This window comes from Peromyscus californicus, unplaced genomic scaffold (assembly GCF_007827085.1).
Source record: "Peromyscus californicus insignis strain IS unplaced genomic scaffold, ASM782708v3 Scaffold_9__1_contigs__length_137607984, whole genome shotgun sequence".
In the NCBI taxonomy this organism is placed as follows: Eukaryota; Metazoa; Chordata; class Mammalia; order Rodentia; family Cricetidae; genus Peromyscus; species Peromyscus californicus.
The window spans coordinates 99,594,502-99,617,781 of record NW_026294617.1 but is presented as its reverse complement, the minus strand read 5'-3'; the positions used below and the strand labels follow the sequence as shown (position 1 = coordinate 99,617,781).

General features: G+C 47.8%; 1 protein-coding gene across 2 annotated transcripts in view; it reads right to left on the bottom strand.

The window, feature by feature from the left end:
• The window catches only part of Bcar3 (BCAR3 adaptor protein, NSP family member), a 122,362-nt gene that overhangs the window by 43,252 nt on the left and 55,830 nt on the right, over positions 1-23,280 (bottom strand). Inside the window, exon 1 of one of the 2 annotated variants that reach the window (XM_052730760.1) lies at positions 5,048-5,612. The exons of the other annotated variant lie outside the window; for it this stretch is intronic. Coding sequence (XP_052586720.1) covers positions 5,048-5,131 — 84 coding nt within the window. The 5' untranslated portion in view covers positions 5,132-5,612. Of the gene's footprint in view, positions 1-5,047; positions 5,613-23,280 lie in introns of those variants that run through there. 2 annotated transcript variants of the gene reach the window in all.

The window sequence follows — 23,280 nt, the reverse complement described above, 5'->3', positions numbered from 1 at the left end:
GCCTGAGGCTCTGCTGTGTCCTGGTGACCTCTTACCCTGGCCACAGCAGAGAGGCCTCTCCACCGTTCTAACCTTAATCTTCCCCACTTCTGCTGAAAGTTCTAGGATGTTCTTTCTCTGTGCGCGCGCACGCGCACGCGCACACACACACACACACACACACACACACACACACACACACACACATCTTCAACCTCTCCAGCATCATCACAGTGTTTAGCTCAGTCCAACTTTGTGGTTCAGCAGGTGCTGAGTTCCCAGACAGATATTCCCAGGGTCCCAACCCTGTCCCCGATTCCCCTCTGGTTTCTCCGATGAAAAAAAGTCCTCAGCTGGGATCTAAGCTCTGAGGTTGGCTGGAAAACACGGGGACCCACCCAGCCTCTCTCAGCCATGTCCTGACCCTGAAGCCAGATCCCCACAGCTCCCAGATGCCAATGGCATGTACTCGATGGGCTCTTCTTACAAAGAAGCTATGCTGGGCTTTTTAGTGTGAGGCCTGGAGGCAGAAATGAGCAACTAGCACCCACCAGGAGGAGAGGCTGAGTCACTTGGAAAGACTCTTTCTCACAGCTTTTTCCACCTTTTGCAGTTTGTGCAGACAAGGCGTCTGCGCCAACACAAAGGCAATGAGGTCACTGTATTGCCAGGATGTGTCGCTCTTACTCAGGCTACCCAGGTAACATAGACCGAAGGATCAGCCAAGGGGGAAAAGGAGTGAGGCCGTCACTCCACCACAGTCTTCTCAGGAGGAAGGCGGTTTCAAAGGAAACCAAGTGCCAGGGACCTGACAATCCATGGATGGCCAGTGTGATATCCGGGGGCTGCAATGTGGATTCAGTAGGCTCCAAGTCCCGCCCCCCAGGGGAAGACAAGAGAATGTCAACCCAAATGAAACATCCTAGCACAGTTCAGGATCTCTTCACTATATAGCAGCGCTTAATGACGGCAAAGACGGCTCGATCCCAGTGTGGGAAAGTCTACACTCGCAACTCCACCTAACTATGGCAGCTCATGGACAAGACCACTGGACTGGACTCAATGGTCTGTTCTTAACCAAGCCTTCTGGTCCACTTACCCATGTAGTCTCTACACCCCACCTTTCTGTCTATACTGTTTGGGGCAAGAAGCATTTCAACACTTGCATGGTAGTTTCTGTCTCTTAGATTTCTCCAGTGCAATCACACTGCTCTTCCTTATGCCCAGATGCTAATACAGTGATGAGTTTCAAAGTTAGTGCTGTCTCTCTCTGTCTCTGACTGTATGTCTGTCTACCGGTGTGTGTGTGTGTGTGTGTGTGTGTGTGTGTGTGTGTGTGTGTGTCCCTCCCACAAGCAAAAATATCAGTCATCAGAGACAAAGGGGCCAGAAGTAAAGGGATCCCATTGCTACCCTCTAAAATGAAGTCTTCCATGCTTTCTTAACCAAAGTCCTTCTTCAGTTCCTTAAAGGACACAGTGTGCTGTCTGCCACTGGTTCCCCACTGCCCACATCTAACCATCATGTGACTTTTGTAGATACTCTTCCCTCAACCCAGAATGCCATTTCCTCTCTCAAGATACTCTCTACTAACTCCTGTAGGCTTAGCAGAGACCTGTCTCCCCAGAGGGTCCTCCACTGCTGCACCATGCTCCAGCACAGACGACACCAGGCACCCTCCGCTGGGGAGCCAAGGTGCCTTCTACCAAATCTCTGACAAATGAGGCTTCCTTTCTGCCTGTTAGTAAACACCTGTCCAGTACAGCAGCAGATCTCTCCAAATGGACCCAGACCTTCCTCTGAGTAGAGACTGGGTCCTAACTACTCAGGACCAAAGTAGCTTGCAAAGGCCAGACACACAAAGGCGCGATGATCGATCACAGTTTCCTGAACTACGGATGTAAGTGGGATGAAATCTGCCCCTCCTGTCAGTGAACTCCTGGCAGGCAGGGCTGGGGCTTCTTCACTCTCACTGCTTTTTCCTGCCGTGTTATGAACTGAGTCTTTCTGTGTGTGAGCTTTCTGCTCTGACTAGGCCTGGCCTCAGAGCTTCTGCTAACGCCATCTACCCCTTGGAGCCATGGAGCCTGAGGCTCACCCAGACTGGAGTGTCTCCTCCGACCCATCCTCTTCTTTATCCTTCTAAATCCCGAGTCACTAAAAATAATGTTTTTAAGAAGTATCTCCTCTAAACACATGCATGCACACATGCAATATCCTCCTTGAAATATTTTCTAAAACAAAGGCTCATACTGCCCTTACCCAACTGCAACGCAAAATGAAGTATTAATATACACGACAGCATCTTGGTTCAGACTTCAAGTATCCTAATATGGCATTGCAGAAAGACTGCTAGGTTCAAGGCGGGAACATCTGGCTCCCCTTCCTGGTGCCCCACAGATTGATTGTGGACAGGCTGTTTCTGAGGCTCAGCCTCTCCTCTATGGAAAAGGTAAAATATTACCTTGTCCAGTTCACAGAACTTATTCTGAGGAAACAACCCATAGAAAATGAAGCCATTGGAAAGCCTCCTGGAAGGATCCACATGATGCCATGGTCTAGCATTCTTGTGTCAAGTCCTTTGAAGTCGGGAATTACACCTCAATTGTCCTTTATTACTTGACCTCTGTTCCCAGGCTCACCCACTTACAAGATGTTTGCACATGGACAGGGTTATGTTCAACATTCAAGGACTTGTGAATTTGAGTGTGCCTTGTTGGTATCATGGATCTGGAATCTCTTTGTTACCAGCTTCTTCCCACTGGATGGGCTTAAGCAAAAGACTTTCTTTTTTGTGCAGACTGAAGATTCCCTTTTCAGAAATGGGTGCCAACTGTGAACCACTTTGGGATGTGAGAGTTGTGATACTCAGCCTAGCTGGAACATCTTTCTCCTTCTCTTGATGAGGGCCAGCAATATATGTTCAACACCGATCATTCTCTCTGCTTTGGCCTCCCACACCATTCCTTCCCAGGGTCTTTGTATACAAGTCCATGAGGCTCCTAACTACATGTTAAATTCTGTAAGACCTCTGCAAATAAGATCTTATTCCCAGAGTGCAATTGTGTGACTGGTCTCCTATGCAACCAAGGAACTTTCATATTTTTAGTTTTCTTCCCATACAACCAACACTATTAATAACACCCTGCTTTCTCCTGAGATGATATGGATTAGACCAAATGGAAAGTTACCATGGCTACCGCAGTGTTATTTTGGGTAGGAGACATTCACGCCAAGGGAAGTAGCATACATGGTCAAACCGGAGCAGCGTTTCCGCCTTGTTATCAGGCAATCAATCCCAATTTAATTTTGAAATTCTAATTGCAACAGAAACTAATTATGAGCAGCATGACCCGAACCCCCTAATTAAAGTGGGAGTCAATAAAATGATTCTCTGTTATCGTTGGGGCAACACTGGCACCATGAAGAAGTAAGTACAAGCAGATTTCCTTCCCAGGTAACAAGCTAAGCAAAACAAAACAGGGAAACTCATCTGGAAGGTCAGCAGGGAGCTACAGTGACTGCCGTGTGAGTGGGTCAGTGCCTTTCTTCATGTTATAAAAGCGTCAACGTAACTGGGTGGGATGGGAAACCTGGGCAGAAAGGAAGTCATTTCTACCGAGAGGCACCCACCAGGACTGATCATGGTGGGGAGGTCAAGAAAGAATAAACAGAAGGACAGATGACCCAAGTTAACCCACTACGTAGTCCCTTCTGTGTAGACTTCGGGGACACCCCAACAGCTCACCACTGAGACCCAGACATTCATGAGTTCATTCCTCATATACCAAATGCTGAGCTCATCTGAATTAACAGCCCTTGGCTCACGGATGGGCTTCTATTCGAGGGAGAACATACTGCCAATCCCTGAAGTGCAAGAGTCCCTTTGGGACCTCCCAAGTCTATCTTTGACAACTCAAAAATATTGCTGATGGCATGACATCATCTACCCCATTCCAGAACAATCCATATTTAGGTCTAAAACCACAGCACCCTGCGGGGCTCTGGGATAACACAGGAGCTCTGTAGTAAGTCAGGGAAGAACAAGTTCAACCCACACCTCAGTGCTCTCCTCAAAAGTTCTTGACAGAGAGGCACAGAATGAACTTGCAGAGTAGCCGAGGGGAAACTCCGAACACTCCAACCAGCAGAAGCAGAGGATGCCTATCCTCTTCTTAGCCACTGTATACTTTTCTATAGCTAGGTCTTTCTCCCTGCAGCAAGCAGGCCACTTTCCCAAGGTTTAGATTTTGTGTGGCAAGGAAGGAACAGAGTGCTACAGCCCCATTGTGGCTGCTCAGTCCCTTGGGAGACGCAGCTGTGCTTCGGGGTGGGAAGGATTCCTTGAGAGCTTTCAGCCTCCAATTTCCCAGGAATAGTTGAGGTCTGCAGTTATTCTGGGGCTGGTGGGAGTCTTCTCAAGGCTGACAAATCTCAAGATGGGTGAAAGCCTGTGTTTATAGTAATCCTTAGTCCATCACGGGCAGGCGACACAGAACACAGACCCCCGTTTAAATTGGTCAAGACACCCACATCGTTATTGACATGTTATGCAAAAGCCTCTGGCACGGGTGTCTTGTCACAAAGGCTCAAATGCAAGTGGTAAAGAGAAACACATTTCTGAACCCTGAAATGTTTTGGGAGCTGGCTGCAACTGGAAAGGAGATAATTTGTGGTTTCTGTCCATTATATACATTGTGGGCCATGAGGTTAAACAGAGCAAGGGGACTCAGCCACCTCACACTCATTCTGAACACAGGAAAAGAGACAAAGAGAAAGAGGGGAAAAAACAGCTTTGTCATATTTGGTTACTTTGGCATACAATTTCAACCCAGGGAGCCTGAAAGTGTCACGAACAACAGAGTTTTGTCCCAAACACGGACAGGGAGCCCCCATTCTCTACAACCCTTTTGACTTTCTTGGTGGGGAAACAGCCAGGGCCTCAGGAAGATCCACCGGACCAAATGGATTTTGCAAAATGCAAACTTCCTCCAGTGCCCTCTAGAAACCTAGTGTCTTGGGGCCCCAAAAGGATTTAGAGATGCGCACATCCCCAGGCCACACCTACCTTGACTCCAAGGAAAGACTTGCGGTGATAGAAGCAGCACAGGGCTGCAGAGAGGGCGTGGAAAGCGTTGCATTCTTTAGGCATCTTGTCTTCCGTCCCAGACACCACACACCTTCATTCAAGTTAAAAGGAAGGGCGCATCGGATGGTAGATCCCCAGTCTCGCTCTGCAGCTCCTGTCCACAGCCAGCAGCCAAGGGAGTGAGTCGGCTCCTTCTCCCAGGCCAGTCTGTGACTTTTCCCCTCAGCTGAAGCCAATACGATCCACTCGCTCAATTCTGGCCGGCTTGTGTCCAGCCTGCCATGCACACGGTGCCAGAAATTCTCATGTGACCAGACTTGATGAAATTCTAACCCCTCTTAGAAGAGGGCTTGTGCTTGAGCTTTTAGCTGTCCCCTAATTCAGAGGCCAGGCAGAAATCGTTATACCCGCCCCCCCTCCGGGCAGCCTTCCCTTCCCAGGGCTGGAACACACCACAGCAATCTGCTCCTAGGCTTTGTTTGCTTCTCACCCCAGCACTTAGGGCTTTTTTAGAAGCAGGGCAAGTTGTACACATCACACCATCCTAGTGCGAGACAGAGGTTCCTTTCAGGAAAGGTGGCCGGCAAGGGATCAGGTTGTGGCTTTCCCGGAGAGGAATCTTAGAAGCTCTAAGAAATCAAGCAGGATCCCGGTCTCCATGCCCACCTCCAGGGCTGTTTATTTTTAATTAGGATGCCCCTGGCAGTCGGTTTGCAGCTGATAACACTGGTGCAGTCATCATTATTAGCAAAGCACTATTGCCTTTTGGTGTTTAATTAGCAAGTCTGTCAGCAAACACCTGGAAGGGCCCATGCCCTTCCCACCTGGCTGTGCAGCCGCAGGACTGAGTGCCGAGGATGGGGACTGAGTACTCCCTCCTGAACCAGCTGTTTGCTCCCCACCCCACCCCACCCCGTTTCCCTTTAAGTCCTTCACTTTAATTACCCATCTTCACTTAATTGCCTTCCCTGCCTAACCTTTCAGTACACAAGCCATGCATTCACCACCACTAAGGAGGGTCCTTCTAGAAGACTCTAAGGAAAGAGGCCTAGCAAGAGCCTCAGACCCCTTGAGGGGACAGCAGTAGATTCCCTCTTTCTTGAGGGGACAGCAGCGGATTCCCAGTTACAGCGGATGCTCAACTCTTCTGCTAGGTTTTACATTTGTTTTGTCTTAAAATCAAACCCAGGTTTTGGCCCATAGCTCCTCTTCTGCCGCCATCCCATGAATTAGCTTTCAGTGGCTCCAACCCCTTTCAAAAGTGGAACGTGTCCCGAAGCTTCCTAAAACTTCACCCAGGCAGAAACTTGTTAACAAGGGAGAAACAGAACCTATTCATTCCAGCAAGGAACAACACCGGATGAGGCATGAGTGAGCTATGAGAAATATCCAGCGGGATTAGCGGCAAATCCTCGGAGACTTTGGCCTTTGGCCTAGGTCAGAACTGCCTATAAAAATAGGGAATTGTTTGTCCAGTGCCCAGTAAGCGGCTTCTATATTTGATCAGGGAGAATGGGGAGCCACAGGCCTCATACCCTCCAGAAGAGGCTGAGGCTCTGCCCAGGACATGTCCAGCATGGGCTCAGGGATAGGAAAGCTCTCCAGGCTTAGGGAGCGCCAGGGAAGCCGGCTTCCCTTCTCTTGCATGAACTGCCTTCCTCACACTTGCTCTGCTAGAGACTGGTTTATCTATCCTGAGAGCTCCCGGGCCTTGAAAAGTCTACCTGAAAGATCAAATGGTTATGCAAGCCTCAAACCGGCTTCGGAGATGGCTGAGCCCAGAGTTCGTCCAGCTGGTGGGTCAACATTGTCCTTCAGGGTTCATCTCTTGCACCCAGGAAGAAGCATTTTCTATTTGCTATCATTTCTGTAGGATGGGCTCAAATGGTAAGTCTCCAGAGAAGCTTTACAGAGATGACTCATCAGCCAGGGTGAGAGCCACTACAGAAGGGGACCAGTCTTCACCGCCATTATTCCCTTGGCAGGAAATGACAAGCTCCTTCAGGCTAAAAACCTCCCCAAGGGGCTGGGAACACATTTCCTGGGCTCAGGAAAAGGCACATCCTCACTCCTGCACAGAAACTCCGTAAGATTAGTCAGCAAAGAGCCTCTGAATTCCAGTCCCCATCTCCAGCAAAAGAGAATGTATTCTTCAAAAATATATATTATGGTGTGTCTATGATGTTGGGAGTCGGGGAGGCTTGTTCACGCAATGGTGCGTGTACACAGCTCAGAGGACAAGTCTGTGAAGTCTGCTCTTCTCCTAGTTTTAAGTGAGTTCTGGGGCTTGAACCCATGACACTGGGCTTGCATGGCAAGTACCTTTACTGAACCATCTTGCCAGCCCTGGACATGCATTCTTGGAAGCAAATGTGCAAACTATGTGAACCTAAAGCACATGGAATTATGAAGTCCAGTGCTCCAGAGTCAGGTACAAACACATGGGATTATGAAGTCCAGTGCTCCAGAGTCAGGTACAAACATATAGAATTATGAAGTCCAGTGCTCCAGAGTCAGGTACAAACACATGGGATTATGAAGTCCAGTGCTCCAGAGTCAGGTACAAACATATAGAATTATGAAGTCCAGTGCTCCAGAGTCAGGTACAAACACATGGGATTATGAAGTCCAGTGCTCCAGAGTCAGGTACAAACACATGGGATTATGAAGTCCAGTGCTCCAGAGTCAGGTACAAACACATGGGATTATGAAGTCCAGTGCTCCAGAGTCAGGTACAAACAGAACAGTGGCTTCGGGTCACTAGAGTCGCTGCTCTGTCACCAGGGGATTTCCCTATTAAGAAATGGCTAACGACTGGTCCATCAGGATATAAGAATGGGCTAACCTTACTGGGTAACAGTTTCCTGAACACGTTTTGCTTTTGTTACATGCGAGTGCACACACACGCACACGCAATGACACACACTCACATACACGCAGTGACACACACACACACATTTCTGAAGCAGCACTCAAGTCTTAGTTTTCTTCTAAAATGGCCAAAGAGACACTACAATAGTGTATTCTTGCACCTAAAGATGATAATTGCATGAGCTCCCAAAGCGCCCTTCACTGCCTAGTTAGGCTTTTAAATGTCTCCTGTCCACACTGATCAATTCCCTCACACTCTCTTTACAATGATTCTTCTATTCTAGTTGCAAAGAAACAGAGGACCAGAATGGTGTGTCATTTGCAGAGACCAAAGGACCAGAGGCTCCAGTTTTGGACTGCAGAAACCAGTTAACCGATCGTATGGAACCCAAATGGAAGATTTGATAATGCTGTGTAATTAAACCTGTCACTCGTGTAGCCACATGACAATGTTGAGACCTGGGGAAGTGGTTCTCACTGTCATCTTGGTAAATGAGATTTAAAGCCAATTCAGATTTAGGGTGTTCTAAATACCATGCCTTTCTGTGGATGGGAAGGAAGCCTCTAATAGAATCCCAGTAGAAGGAAGGGGCCAGTGGGCAGAACTTTGAAACGGGTACTGGGGTGCTTTGAAGTACCCCTTCAGGCTACCTAAGCGGGAAACACCTGGAAGGTAATAAGGCCAAGCCAGGCAGTCATGTGGACTTTTATAGGAAATCCCCATTCCTCAGATCAAACACTGTCTCTACCCCATCCAAAATGGAGGGTTCAGCTGGCAAAGGGACACCCCCAGTCTACCCCACCCGCCACCCCCAGAAAACACACAAAAGAACTGCCCTCAATGGCAGGCTTCCCTTGAGTAGCCCTACTAACTGACCTGCCCTACACAGTAACCATGGAAACTGGAGCAGCCTGCCAGCCACATTCAACAGACACAGGCTTCCTGTTGGCAGCAGCGGCAGGCTCCAAGGAATGAGCAAGCGTGTGCAGAGTTCCTTCCCCAAAGTGTCAGAACCACCCCGAGTAGAAGCAGGCTCCCCAGGGTGGCAGGTACTCTCTCTGCTGGGACATGGTGGAGAGAACATGGAGGCCGCTCTCTCTCCATCTTTCTCTATTCAGGACATCTGGAGAAATTACTACCCCCAGCCTCCATCCCTTCCCCACCCCAAAATCAAGACATCAAGCTTACATGGAGCTACTCTGGGTCTCTTTCAAGCAGTCCCATGGTACACTGCTGATGATCAGTGTACTGAAAGGCACTGTCCGGGGCTGCAAGGTCCAGCTCATCCCTGCCCAGAGTAAGCAGTCTCGGATTAGCGATTGGGGTGAACATCAGTCATTGTGCTCAAAATAGCTGAGTTTCTCAAGGTGACCAAGGGAGCCTCTCCTCCCCTCCCCCACCCACACAAAACACTGGAATTCTCCCCTGCCTCCCTCCCACACACACCACCAGTCCTTGCTGCCTTGTTGTGGTTTGTTTTTTCATTCCACCAAGTCCTAGTGACCTGGCTTTTGGTGAACAAAGGCATCTTTAATGTGCTACGGGATAAGGCTAACAAAACCGGTGCTTGGCCTCTGGTGTCCCCGAAAAGAGGACTTTGCAATGTGACACTCTCCACAGTCTCACCGCCCTGAAGGACTGTGTGGCAAATGCCAGGGAAGGGGCCGCAGGAGAGAGGCAGGGTTATGGGTCTTCTGCTTCCCAAGATACCCGCCCTGCATCTGCCCAATTCGGACCAAGCCCAACAGTCTCCAGCTTCCCTTTGGAGCTCTGTCCACCTGGTTCTGGATGTAGAACCAAGAAAGGACAGGAGAGGGGCTATAAAATCTTCTGTGACAGACAAGAACCCACTGAGGCCAGATGTGTGGCAAAGAGGTACGGCATGCAGGATGGGAGAGGCCATTGTGTGGCGATGTGAGGTGGAGCCTGGACTGCCTTGGAGACTCCAAGTTGGTGGAGATGCCAGATCCTTGGGATAATGGTCAAGAAGAGTTATAGAAAGGGAGTTAACCAGCCCAAGAGAGAGAAGAGAACGCCCTCCACAGAGCAGGAATGGAAGAGACATCATCTCAGTTCTTTGCCACCGAACATGGAGTTACAGGATTTGGACTTGCTGTGCTGGTCTTTGGTCGACTGTTCCAAGGTGAACGAACATAGGGAGCATTCACTCCACATTTCCCTTCAAAATAGTAGTCGGTTAGTTATGCAAGACACTGGACATGTTCTTATAGAATGGTCTTTGTATCAGAGGACTTCCCGACGCCCGAGGCTAACTGCTCTGAATATTCAGGGTAGGCTGGGCAAAACTGGGATGCCTGGTGGGTTAGGTATATTAAGTATCTCTTTGTGTTAGAACAGTTTCAGCTTCTGGGCGGCCCCTTAGGATGTCACCCCATCCTAAGTTGATGAGCATCTGTAAGGCAGAAGGAGGTGATGTGATTCCCACACACACCTTCACACAAAGAGCCACAGGGCCTGATGGGACAGAACTCATCGCAGATACCATTGAGAAACGATGAGACTGGAGGAGAGGCCAACTTTTCTTCAGGCCAGACAGAGCAGCTGAGGCTGTTGACACAGTCCAACACATTCCCCTCTATGCAAATGAGAGTCAGTTCTTGCTCCAAACAGGAATGCAAGCTGGACATGGTGGGCAGAGGGCAGGCAATGCTGTTGAGATCTCTGCTGCTCTGGGTCCATGAGCACCTGCTGTGCCCGGGTGGACACGACAGACCTCTGGAAGCAGGCTCTCCAGGGTGGCAGACACTCTCTGATGGACATCTGATCTCAGGTTGACAGTTTCCCCAGATTTCTCAAGGGGGATGAAGGGAGATGGCTGCTAAAAGGTCTCTTTCAGGAAATGGTATTGATCCGCCCGACACAAGGCAACTAAGCACGGTCTCCACAAATAGATTTCTTTCTATTGGACACCAGGTCCCTGCCCCTCCCCCAACAGCTTTACGATTCTCTAAATAGCTATTAAAATTGCAAAACTGAATAATGTGAAGCTATAGGCAGTCGAGAGTTTTCTTTCTTACTGGATCTTGTATAAGTCTACTCCATATATCCCTCTGTCCCAACCATCTATCACTTCCTGGCACCTCCTCAGAAATGCTTTATTTCACAGGCTTCTTTCTGTGTCTATGCTGGAGCATTAAGGTAAAATGAAAAGAATATGCACCCAGACTGAGGCTGTAACTCAGTCGGCAAAGCACCTGCTTAGCACCAATGAAGCCCTGGATCCCATACCCCAGCACTGCTGAACCTGGCTGTGGTGGAACACGCCTATACTCCCACACTTGAGAGGTGAAGCAAGAGGATCAGACGTTCAAGGTCGTCTTTAATGACAGAATGAGTTGGAGGTCAGTCTGGGATCCACAAGATCCTGTCTAGGAGAAGGAGGAGAGGGGGACGAGAGAGGAGGGGAGGAGGAGATAGTAATTTCAACTTCTCGAACAGCAGAGTCAGGCTATCTGGCGGTCTTGGGCATCTTTTAGTAGAAAGTCATGGGCTGTCTTCCCAGGGCAAGAGGCACAGATTCATGACGCTTGACATAACATTTCAGGGGGCTCCTATATATCCCCTGCGAACCCTTGGGAGTCTAGCCCATCCAAGGTGGCTCACCGCCTACTTTGACAGGCCCCCTCGCATTCCACACTAACTATGTAGACATCATACCCAGAGCAGGTTGTTTCTGTCCTCTCTGCTGGGTTTTCTCTGCTATACACATTGCCTTTTCCTTCCCTCCTACTTTTAGTAACTGTGAACAACAGGGAGCAGCCGGCGGCTAAGGACTACAGAAGAGGCGGCTCAGGGGCCCCTCTGTGCAGGGGAGCCTTCCGGAGACGCCCCACCCCCACCAGGAGCAACTGAGCTTTTCCCATCTTACAGGCACTTCTGCACACTGGCACCTTTCGAAACTGAGCTGTGAGACAGGCATCCACGTGGCTCCAGAGCTCTGAACGCACTCCAGAGCAGAGGAAGGATGGGACGCAGAACGCTGCACCAGGAGCCAGCCGAGTGACCTTGGGAAACTACTTCACCTCTCAAAAAGGTTCGTCCGTTCCCCCAACTTACCAGGTGATCAAAAGCATCAAATAACAACATACAGCCTGTCCCCCATCACATGGAAGGCACGGCCAGCCTTGAAGAAAGGCACAAGAAACCACCCTCTCCTGCCCACTCTCGCATGCCGGGCTACTAGACCTGTGTCCTCAGAGAATGGACAATGACTTGGGCCACTGCCCAACTGCAGCTGGGGCTTAGGGCCCTCCTTTTTAAAACTGAGAATAAAGAGGAGATGGTCAAGAGTACCGAGCCTTAAAAGTACATTTTAGTCCTCACATTTAAAACCTGAAAATCAATTACATGGTCTTAATCACATTTGTGCAGGCATCTCACATGGTCTCCTGTGTCTTTGTCATCTGAGGAGCTGTTTACGGGAACAGGTAGGAAACATATCCACAGTGTCTGCCTCCATGCCCACCCCCAGGGCCCATCTACAACTTCTAAGCTCTCCACAGGCCACCCGTGGCCCAGCCAGTCTGACTGACTGAGCAGCTGTGGGCAATTCCCATGGGTCGTGGGTGGTGTCTCCCAACCCCTTCACTGCCCTTGTATCACTCTGGCTGTAGAACTGGACTTCGGTCTACGTTCTGACCTGAAGGCTGCCAATCTCACTCCTCCAACACTGCCACACCGGGTGGCTGTTGCCATGACAACAGAGCTTTGGCTTCTGCTTAGAGTCCCCTGAGAACCATCTCCCAGGTGCCCGATTTCTTCATACTGCTCTGGTTCATATTACCGGATTGTCTGATGCCAGCTATTTCTAGAGTCATGCCAGATCTAACCCCACGAAGGCTGTGGCCTCCTTGTCCTTCTTAATCCTGCCTGTCTGTATCCCCAAGAAGCTATTCTCTGCCTCCCCATTTCTCCTTAAGCCCCTCGAAGCAGGCATTCACCAGGGCATTCCTGCTAAGCCATCCCACTCCACCACCACCTAGAAAGGCTCCCAAATGCTGGCTATCAAGGAATGCAAAGACAGGCAGAATTGCCAGAGTATAGGGTAGGTAGGCGCCAGGTGAGATGTCAGGGTTAACCCCACCCATTCCAACCATGACAGTCGAAAACAGTCTAATTCATCCCTTCTCAGTGAATGTTAGCCACCTCATCACTTCAGTAGGAAAATGGCCTTTTGTCCCATCAGAAATACCCGGGGTATTACCATCTGAATGATACAATGGCCAAGCCTGCATTCTGTCAAAACAGCTCTGAGAATCAGTCCAGATTAGGAGCTCTTAGCTTTGGGGTGAAATATGGCTTCCGTGAGCCATACAAACTGCTGTGTGATGATTTACTCACTGGAGACATGGGTTTCTGCTTATTCTCAATTCTCAAACACTTAGGTACCTAGAAGTCCTCACCGATTGTTTTCTCACTTTAAAAACTAGGCAATTTTATTTTTTTATTTGTTTATTTATCCATTTATTTAGTGTGTGCGTGCGTGCGTGCGTGCGTGTGTGTGTGTGTGTGTGTGTGCGCGCGCGCTTGTGCACGCACGCATGTGGGAATCCACTCTCTCCATCGTGTGGGTCTAGGGGTTCAAACTCAAGTCATCAGGCTTGATGACAGGTGCCTTTACCTGCTGAGTGTCACCAGCCTGAGATGCAGAAAGTCTTTCAATAGTCAGTAGGAAGGAAGTGAACAAAACACCCGAGTGGTCATGAACGTGACTGAGGACACAGAAAACACTTGTCTGGTTACCATGGACACAGTTTGGCTTGGCAGGGCTCTGACTGGTAAGAGGAGGAGCCAGGCAAGCAGCATCGAGGCCCCTTATGGCTAAGAAGTAGCTTTCCCATTTGTCAGAGGAGAGAAGCCTTTGCACTCCTCTGGAGGAGGGCCTTGTTATCCACCACAGTAAATATGGAATGTGTACAAGTCAGACCTCAGCAACCCCTTGGCAGCCACACATTTGGGGAGCTCATCTAGGAAGGCCACAGCAGTCACCAACATCTTTCTACCTTATTTCCTAGTGAGGTTCCCAACAGCCAGAGTTTCTACGGAAAATTCTACCAGTGTCTCATTTAACACACGAGGAGACTGGCATCATTATCACCATTCCATGGGCACCAACCAGCAGCTCTTAGAGCAAATAATGGAAGCAAGTCAGACTCTGTTCTATCCGATGTGCTAATAGAAGCCCATCACGGCTGGTTGCCAGGACTGCCTTATCTAAAGCAAATCCAGAGAGCAGGCCTCCCTTTATCCAATGACAGGCACTCCTGCAACATGGGCTGAGAGTTCATCTGGAATGTCAGGGATGCTAGACAACATATAATGGACAGGAAAGAGCAGGCAGAGACTAAGGATGCTGAGATCAGAATCTCAGGACCAGGAGGCAATAGAACCTCAGGTACTGCATGAAGACCAGGAGCACCTCTATGTACAGAGATACACCTGTGCCCTTGGTGGGGGAAAGGCCAGATCCCAGAATTCTCTGCAAGAGGCTGAATTGATCTGCAGCCAATCTCTTCACTTCCTTGATTGCTGCCAAGTACAATGTCTTCAGAAGTGACATCTAGAAGGTCAATATTTTCTTTACCTGGTGCCTAGCGTGGGGACAATGGATTGTTTTTGCCAATGTTTAAAGGCTAGTACAATACCCCCCTACCCGGTCCTTGCATGCCTTAAGTGTTCCTTCCCAACTAGGTGGGAGGGCTGGGTGGAGGGTGGGAGAAGTACGGGGTGAGCTTCAGGGGCTGACCTGGATAATTCTCTGGAACACTGTGTCTTAGGGTTGGGTCACTTGTGATAACAGATGTGGGAATCTTTCCAGAGCCACATACCAGATAACAAGCTCTCACAAGGTCCCACTTACACCTCCTCTGTCAGGGCAGCCACCATGAAACTGAGGCAATGGGCATCCGGCCCCTAAATCAACCCGCAGAGAGTGAAACTACAGAATGCTCTGTACAGGGCTTTAAAAGAGCCAATGCAAGGGGGCTGGGGGAGGGATTTCTGCAAAGTTTAGCAGTCACACGTCAACACATTATATGTGTATCCCAACTAGACATAGACAATTAGAAAAATAGCCTACTATGATCCTAAAGAACTATGGAGAAAGGTGTAAATAGCAGGCGGTGATAATGGAAATAAGGCCGTAGCAAATTCAAGGGACATGAAAATGAAGCCATTTTTAATATATAACTCTTCAGAAAGGGGGACACAACAGAAAAACCGCAGGGGTGGCTGGCGAGCGGACCTGGCATAAGACAGTGTTTTCAAAAGTTCCCCGGCTGTGAGAACTCGCTGTCCTTTTCTCCCATTGGCTGGGACCCATGAGTAAGTTAGGGCTTGAGACTGCCCCTTTTTCTGATGTGGGCTCAGTCACTTAGCACACTTCCTGTAACCTTCCACCTCTGAGTTCTGGGACAAGCAGGTGGCAGCTCCAGAGGGGTGGGCCTCCTGCTTGTCCTTCCCTGACTGATGAACTCTAAGCACACCTCACTACAAGCAGACCTAACGATGATCTAATTCTGACACTGCTTCTCATAGTACAAAGCTTTACTGGGTAGCATGTGTATTTACCCTTGTGATGGTTGTGTGAACCGGTCAGAATATTGGACACTGAGCTGTCCAAGAGTGGACATATGACCAACCTAAGACCAGCCAGAGAGCTACCCTGGGATTTTCCAAACTGGAATTGAGGAAGAGGTTCCCTTTCCTTTGAACAGGAATTTTTGACACCAGAAGGTTAAGCGTCCACTGGGTGATCATGTATAAAGCTGATCGAAGAAAATACATCCACTGCACTGAAAAGCAGACAGAGGAGTGAGCATCCCTGGGATGTTCTCCCTCCCAGAAGGAGCAGTGGTTCAGCCTGTTCCAAACCCAAGCAAGCCCTTCCCCTTAGGAAGTTCACTACGTTATATCAGCCACTAAGTTTACAGGACCACTTATTGGAGTGGGAATCAAACTTGAGATTAACCCTAACACAGGGCGCTTTATCAGGCTTGGGAGCAGCGCTAATGGTATGGCATCACCTTCATTTGTGTCCTTACAACTGGTTTTCCTAAAATGTTTCCTTAACATGTCAACAATAACCACAAGGTCTAGCTGAAGTTCAAGGTGTATGTTGACGGCGCATGTTGGGCTCTGCTGCAATGATGTGTGTGCCAACCCCACATCTGAGAAATGCTAAAAAAAAAAAGGAGCCAATATCAACTGATGCTGCGTGAAACCGCGTGTGTGATTTTCTCCGTGAATAGCAGGGCTCTACACTGACGTGTCAGCAATAGGTGGAAATGAACGCCGTTCCTCAGTCTGCTCCAGGGACTTACACCAAAGAACTGAGTTGTCTTGAGTTTTGAAGACATGATTTGCCTTTAGCGAAGGAGATTCTTGGAGCTGGGATGTTCTGTTTCAGGGAGTACGGGTGTGACCTTTGCTCCACACCCAGCACCCTCCCACACTAGGGGAGGCTATGAATCAAGAACGTCTCATGCTTCCTCCACGTAGGCACTGGTACGAGCTACTAAAACTCCTTGAGGACAGTTCTCAAAGGCTGTTTGGTTATTTGCAAAACCACGGGGCCAGATTCAGAGTTATTGGAGAGCCATTTCCTGGAGCCCCTCCAGTGGTCAGACTCGAGAGGAAAATAAAGACATGGAATTGACACCATCTCCACACACACTCAAATAGCCCTCAGATTGGTTCTAGAGCCAGTCTGTAGGTGGGCAGGCTTAGAGGGCTCACGGCCCTGGTTGTCGGTCTCTTTGGCCTTTTTAGGAATTCCTCCTCCCCTTCCTTTCCTCTTCTTCCTCCCGCCCTGCCCCCCCAGGTCCAGCTACTAGAATGACTGATGTGCTTAGCTCCCATGTCTTCTTCAGATGTGACATTCGTCACCACGATGTCCAGCACGACAAATACACGAGGGGCCGAGGAAACGCGAGTACTGTGAGGGATTCTCAATCTGCAGCTCACAAGCGCCTTGGGAGAAGGGTGCACAGGAGTTGTGCACGTGCACTTCCTGGGGTGTGGTCTTTATCATCTTAGATGTCAGAAAGTAGGGATCCTATCCTCTGCTCCCCAAGAGGAATGACATACCACACCAAAGCCAGATGCCTCCACCACCACCACCACCACACACACACTGGTGAGCCAGCCTTGCCGTCCTCTGTGTGGATCAGGACTTGTGGCAGTTATTGTTAATTGTCAACTGGACACAATCTAAAAATCACCTGGGGAGAAGTCGGAATGAGGTTTGGCTATCTCGGGTTGTTCTGAGGTCATGTCTGTGGGGGATTCTCTCTTCCTTTAGGAAAGTTTTATTTATTTTTATTTGATGTGCATGAGTGCTCATGGTGGTCTGAAGATGCTGTAGGATCCCAGGGAACTGGAGTTAAGACTCTTGTGAGCCAAGCCGCCATGTGAGTGCTAGGAACTGAACCTGGATCCTCTGCCAGGAGCAGCAAGCACTCTTTACAGCTGAGCCATCTCTCCATCCCTGGAGGGGATGGTCTTAATTAAGTGGAAGGCCCAGCCCGCTGTGGACAGTCCAGCTCCTTGGGTTTGGGTCCTGAATTGTATAAGAGTAGAGAGAAAATGAGCATGTGTGCATCATTCTCTCTCTGCCCTTGGATGTGATGGGACCAGCTGCCTTGATTTCCTGGAAATAATGGCCTATAATTGCAAGCCAAATACAACCTTTCTCTCCTTTTAGGCAAGGGTGTTTAATTTCAACAGGAATGAAACGAAGGCAGAACTGGTTCTCACTTTAACTCCAGCAATCATCTTGGTCCCTTCGTCTGCAAACAAGCCCAGGAACCCAAACTGGGTAGAGGCGAGGCAGAATACATTAACTCCCAACTCACACCACCTTGGCTCTGCTCAGGTCTGGGCTTCTTCCATACAGACCGTGAGGGCACAGCGCGGAGGAGAGTCCACCCAGGGTGGATTCGGCCAAGCACACAGACCCCTCGCCTAACCCAGCCACCTGGGCCTGGGAAAACCCAGAGTCCAGATGGAGCCCAGGGCACAGGAAGCAGTCCATCAGCTCCGCTGCTGCTTCTGCACAGAAAGCTCTTTGGAGAGGGTGAATGGAGGCTTTATGTAGCACATTCTCATCCACAAGCTAATAAATATGTGGAATGGCCTCTCGGACCAGGTTCCTGCAGCCTGGACACTGAGGTCATTCAAGAAACAATTAGATGCCATCTGGAGAGAGCCGGGGAATTGCCTCCGAGGGCCAAACAGCTATGTTCTCATTCCCAGGGTCTGACACATCCTTATCTCATTCACAGAGAGGAGGGGATGGAGGCCGGCCAGCTCATCCACACTGTGGGCACACAGAGAGCTGAGCAAGCACTTGGGCAACTGATAAAGAGGGGAGGATCAGGAGTACGTGCATTTCCAGCTTTCCCAAGTCAATCCATCCCCTAAATGAATTTATCCCTCGCCGGCACTTTTACCCCGAGAAGAGCATCTTTGTGGTGAATTGGGCCTTGGCCTCAACTAAATTTGGGCTTTCCTAGTTTTAATATAAAGTAATTACAGAACAGCAACTGTCTCTGGCCCAGCTCTTTATGGTATATAGTGATTAATGATTTGGTTATGTTCAACATTAGTAGTTACAGAGGGTTCACAGCTTAGCTTACCCCTTTGTAAGGAACTGACCCATGACTCAGAGCCCCTATTTTTGGTATACATTCTCATTTTCTTCTTATTTTTAAATAAAAATTTAATGTCTTCTCTATATTAATAATCAGTCTTTAAATATAAATGCAACTGTTCTGTAAGGCTGAGTTGGGATGGTGGTGATGGACTTAGATAAATAGCAAAGAAGAGCTACTTGAATTGTTCGTATTTCTACAGCTCTTAAATGTCAGGGTACCCTCTAGTCCTGGGGGACCTTCCAAGCAGTCCAAGAGCCCAAAACTTCTTTTCACAATAACACTGAGGCCTTCTTTGCCTGTAACACTGGGTCAACAGTCACACTGATGGGCCAAAGTTCTGCTGAGTGAAAAGCAGGTTCCTTGAGAGGATGCAAGGCAGAGGCAACAGCTACACTGATCCAGCAGGCTCCCCTCCTGACCGTCCCAGGCCCACAGCATGTAAGAATACAGAGGCGGTTCCCACCGAAGAAGGTGGAGATGACACTATGAGAACTACTCAATTTACTGGGACTCGGCTCAAAGTTTATGGGCAGTCTACAGCCTCACTTAGTCGATACATCCAGGTGCAGTGGCTGCAAGCACAATTTGGCCTACATCACCTACTGATGAGCCCTTCTATCATGGAACACCATTTTCTATCCAACAAAGACAATCTAACAAACTACGGTTATTCTCACTTGAGTATTTATTAGTATTCTATTTTAAAGATATTTATAAAAATTTGTTTGTTTATTTATTTATTTAGGTATATAGTGTTCTGCCTGCATATATGCCTGCATGTCAGAGAGGGCACCAGATCTCATTATAGAAGGTTATGAGCCAACATGTGGTTGCTGGGAATTGAACTCAGGACCTCTAGAAGAGCAGCCAGTGCTCTTAATCTCTGAGCCATCTCTCCAGCTCCTCACTTGAGTATTTAATTGGCAGACACTTTCTGGGTGTGGGTGGGGTGGGGATGAATGAAGTGGGCTGTTTCCTCAAGGAAAACAACCCAGAGCATTTGTTACCAAAACAAAGATTTGAGCCATCAAGTAAAAATGGATTTTGAAGGACTTACAGTTACCACCAAGAAGTTCACAGCTTGTCCACATTTTAACAGCTTTTCTGGGGGGATTAGTGACGATATCAACTAGTCTGTTTTGACAGGGTATAATGAGATATGTAAATGCTAGAAAGCTCTACCTGACTCCATGAACCAATGTTCTTCAAATATCCAGTGCACAACAGCGCCACTCACTCAAACAGCAGACAGACAGATCGTAAAGGGACAGAGCTCACCAATAAGGTCTCACTTCAGAGTCTACACTACAGCTAATTTCTCAGGTGAGGCAACCTCCAAGGTCTAGATTAGCATCAGAGGACCTCTGTAATTATCTTAAACAGTTACTCACTAAAGGGCTTCTGCCCTTTTGAACCACGTAACCATGTGAGACTGGTTTCTTCAGCATCCAACCAGAACAACCTAATACACTGGCGGCCGAAGCGGGCACAGAGAACAGCTGCATGAAAGAGATTTGCAAAGACATAACACAATGCCATTCTTACCACGAAACGGGTTTTGTCTTGAAAAATGACTATCTTTTCACAAAAATATGCACTTCATCTTCCCGCATAATAGGCTTATTGTTCATTTTAAATGAATACACTAAATGAACATAAAATGACATGAAATAAAATAAATATTTAAAAAAAAAATCCCCCGCTGTTGGCTGGGGAGCTGCCTCAGAGGTTGATCCCAGAACTCATGTAAAAGTTCGGTATACCTGGCAGCCTGTCTGTAATCCCTGGAGCAAGCTGACCAGTCGTGCTAGCCAAAATGGTCCACCAAGAGACCCTGCCTCAACATATAAGGTGAAGAGAAATCCAGGAAGACATTCATCATTAACCTTGAGCCTCCACAAGTGCACACAAATGCACACACATAAAGCACACACACACACACAACCAGCAGAGACATGTACCCCACACATGTGGACATGCATATACACATACATGCATATCACACACACATACACACACACATAAATAATTTCTCCATTTTAATCTCTAACACAATGAATATATATATATATATATATATATATATATATATATATATATATATATATATATAACTAAAGAATCTTTTGAAGGATTCTCAACAATTTTTAACAATGTGAAAAGTCTTGAGACCAGAGTTTAGGGATTTTTTTTCCTAATATACTTACGTTGTTGTTTTAGATAATTCAGATCAACCCACAAGTTTTCAGTATATTTATGGAGTGAGCTATGGTATAAGAAGGGAGTGTTTTAATTTTATACGTAAGTATCATAAAACACTACTAGAGAAAAATATGTAAACTGAGAGAAATGTGAAAAACAAAAAGCAAAACAGAACAGAAAGCCCTTCATTGCCAGGAGGATTTATTTTGATTCATTTGTTACTTAAACTTAGCCTTTCTGCACCTGGCTCGTTATCTTTCTTTTTCAAAAGACCTATTTTTATTTATACATATGTGTATCTGTGTGGGTGTCCAAGGAGGTCAGGAGAAGGCACCAGAGTCCCTGGAACTGGAGTTACAGGGAGCTGGGAGCTGTCTGATGTGAGTTCTGGGAACAGAACCCAGGAACTCTGGGAGAGCAACAAGTACTCTTAACCACTGGGCCATGTCTCCAGCCCCTGGGTTTTTATCTGATGAGAAATTCTTGGGGAAATGTACCCCAATTCTCCTCAGTTGTTGACTCCTCCAGTATTTCTCCCACCTCATAACCAATCCACCAGGAAATCTAGCTCTGCCTTCATATCACCCATCCAATTCCTTCTTCCCCACCTCCCCTGATATCTAGCGGGTCCAAACTCCCATCCCCGGTCACCTGAACCCTTTCATGGCCTCCCAACTGCCCTCCTCCTCTGGGCCCTTTCCCTTTCTGTCCACTAGCGATGAGGACTCCCAAGTGGACCCCAGACAGCTTCCAGTCCCATTCTGTACAAATTCTAGTCCTTCCTGACGTGCAGGCCCTGTCCAACCTGCCCACTCACTGTCACCCTCGCCTCCCAGCAGTGACTCCAAAAGCCGCTGACCCCATTGCTCTCAGCAGCTCTGACGGCCGGCCTCCCCACTGTTCCTCTACAGACAGGGCATGCTCTGACTTCACGGCGATCCTGGCTGCTTCCTTTCCCCTTACACGCCTTGCTGACTGGCCCCTCCACTGTGAAGGTGAGTTCTCGGCGAGGCCCCAGCTCCTTTACCCAACATCTCCCAGCCCCATCCCTGGTGAGCCTTCGCCCCCTTAACACAGAACGCACAGTCTAACTGACTTGGTTGTCTTTCTTATTATCACCCCCCACACACACTCCCAGAACAGAAGACCCAGGACTTTATTCAGTGTTGTATCCTTAGCCCTGAGAACTGTGGCTCACAGTAGCAGCAGCACAGTGGATAATACATACTGTGAAGTGACTTTGTTCTCACTGCAGAAGCTGCTTTAAACAAGAGATGATTGGAAAAGCCCAAATGTCACTAGGGCATTTTCTTATAAAGAAATTCAGGTTGGGTACGTGTTATCTGAAATACTTGAATGCTTCAAATTTCAGATTGTATATATATATATATATATATATATACACACACACACACACACACACACATATATATACATATATACACACACACATATATACACACACACACACACACATACGGAACATGGACACATATATACACACAAATATATATGGAGAGGAAAAAAGAGAGGGAGAGAGAGAGAACTTGGGAGTGCAAACAAAGTCTAAACATGAAATTAATTTATGTTCCAAATATACTTAATATGTATGGACTGAAGATATTTATGCAGTATTCTAGTAATTTTGTTCATGAAATAAAGTTTCATGGTATGGAAGCTCCTAGTTGGGGCTTCAAGCTGATACTCAAAAAAAGTTAGAGGTTATGGAGCATGTTGGATTTCAGATAGATTCAGGACACTTATCTGTACCAAAAGAAGATGGGCTCTTGTATTTAACACTGAATGCAACCATGTGTTTAACACAGAATGAAATATAACCAACAAAGCAGGTCACAAAGAATTATCTGATGATATATTATTTTGGCGACAAATAAATAAAACTCCATCTGAAAACCTAGTCTTGGTCTCTCAACAATGTGACGATCTTTTCAGAATTCCCAAGAACACTGTTCCCTCAGCTTTCCTCATTCAAGGACTACGAGAGTAACCACGGCTTTCCTAAGTACCTGCTACCCTCTCCTGCTTCCGTCAGCCTGAGCACACACACTGTCCACAAGGGTGGAGTCTTCCCTAAAGTCCTCAAAGTCCTGATAGCTGTTTTCTGCCTCGCTAAGACAAGGATCCTTCCTGACCAAGTGTCGGTTTTATTCACAACGTAAACGCAAATCCTTCCGAGGAAACTTTAATGTGGGTAAAAACTTAGGCCAAACCCAACAGTCTCCCCCCAAACAATGCCAGACAATAATAACAAAAGGCCTTTAGAACGTCACACTGCCTTATACGAAGCCAACACAAACACCCTGCTTCTTTATGTATTCTAAACACAGCCCTCCTTTTTGAAGTTGAGCTATAACGTGCTACAGTGTTATATTTCATAATAAAAGTGTTCAGAAACAGAGCTATAGCCAAACGCTGCACTGTTGTAACATATAGTGACCACT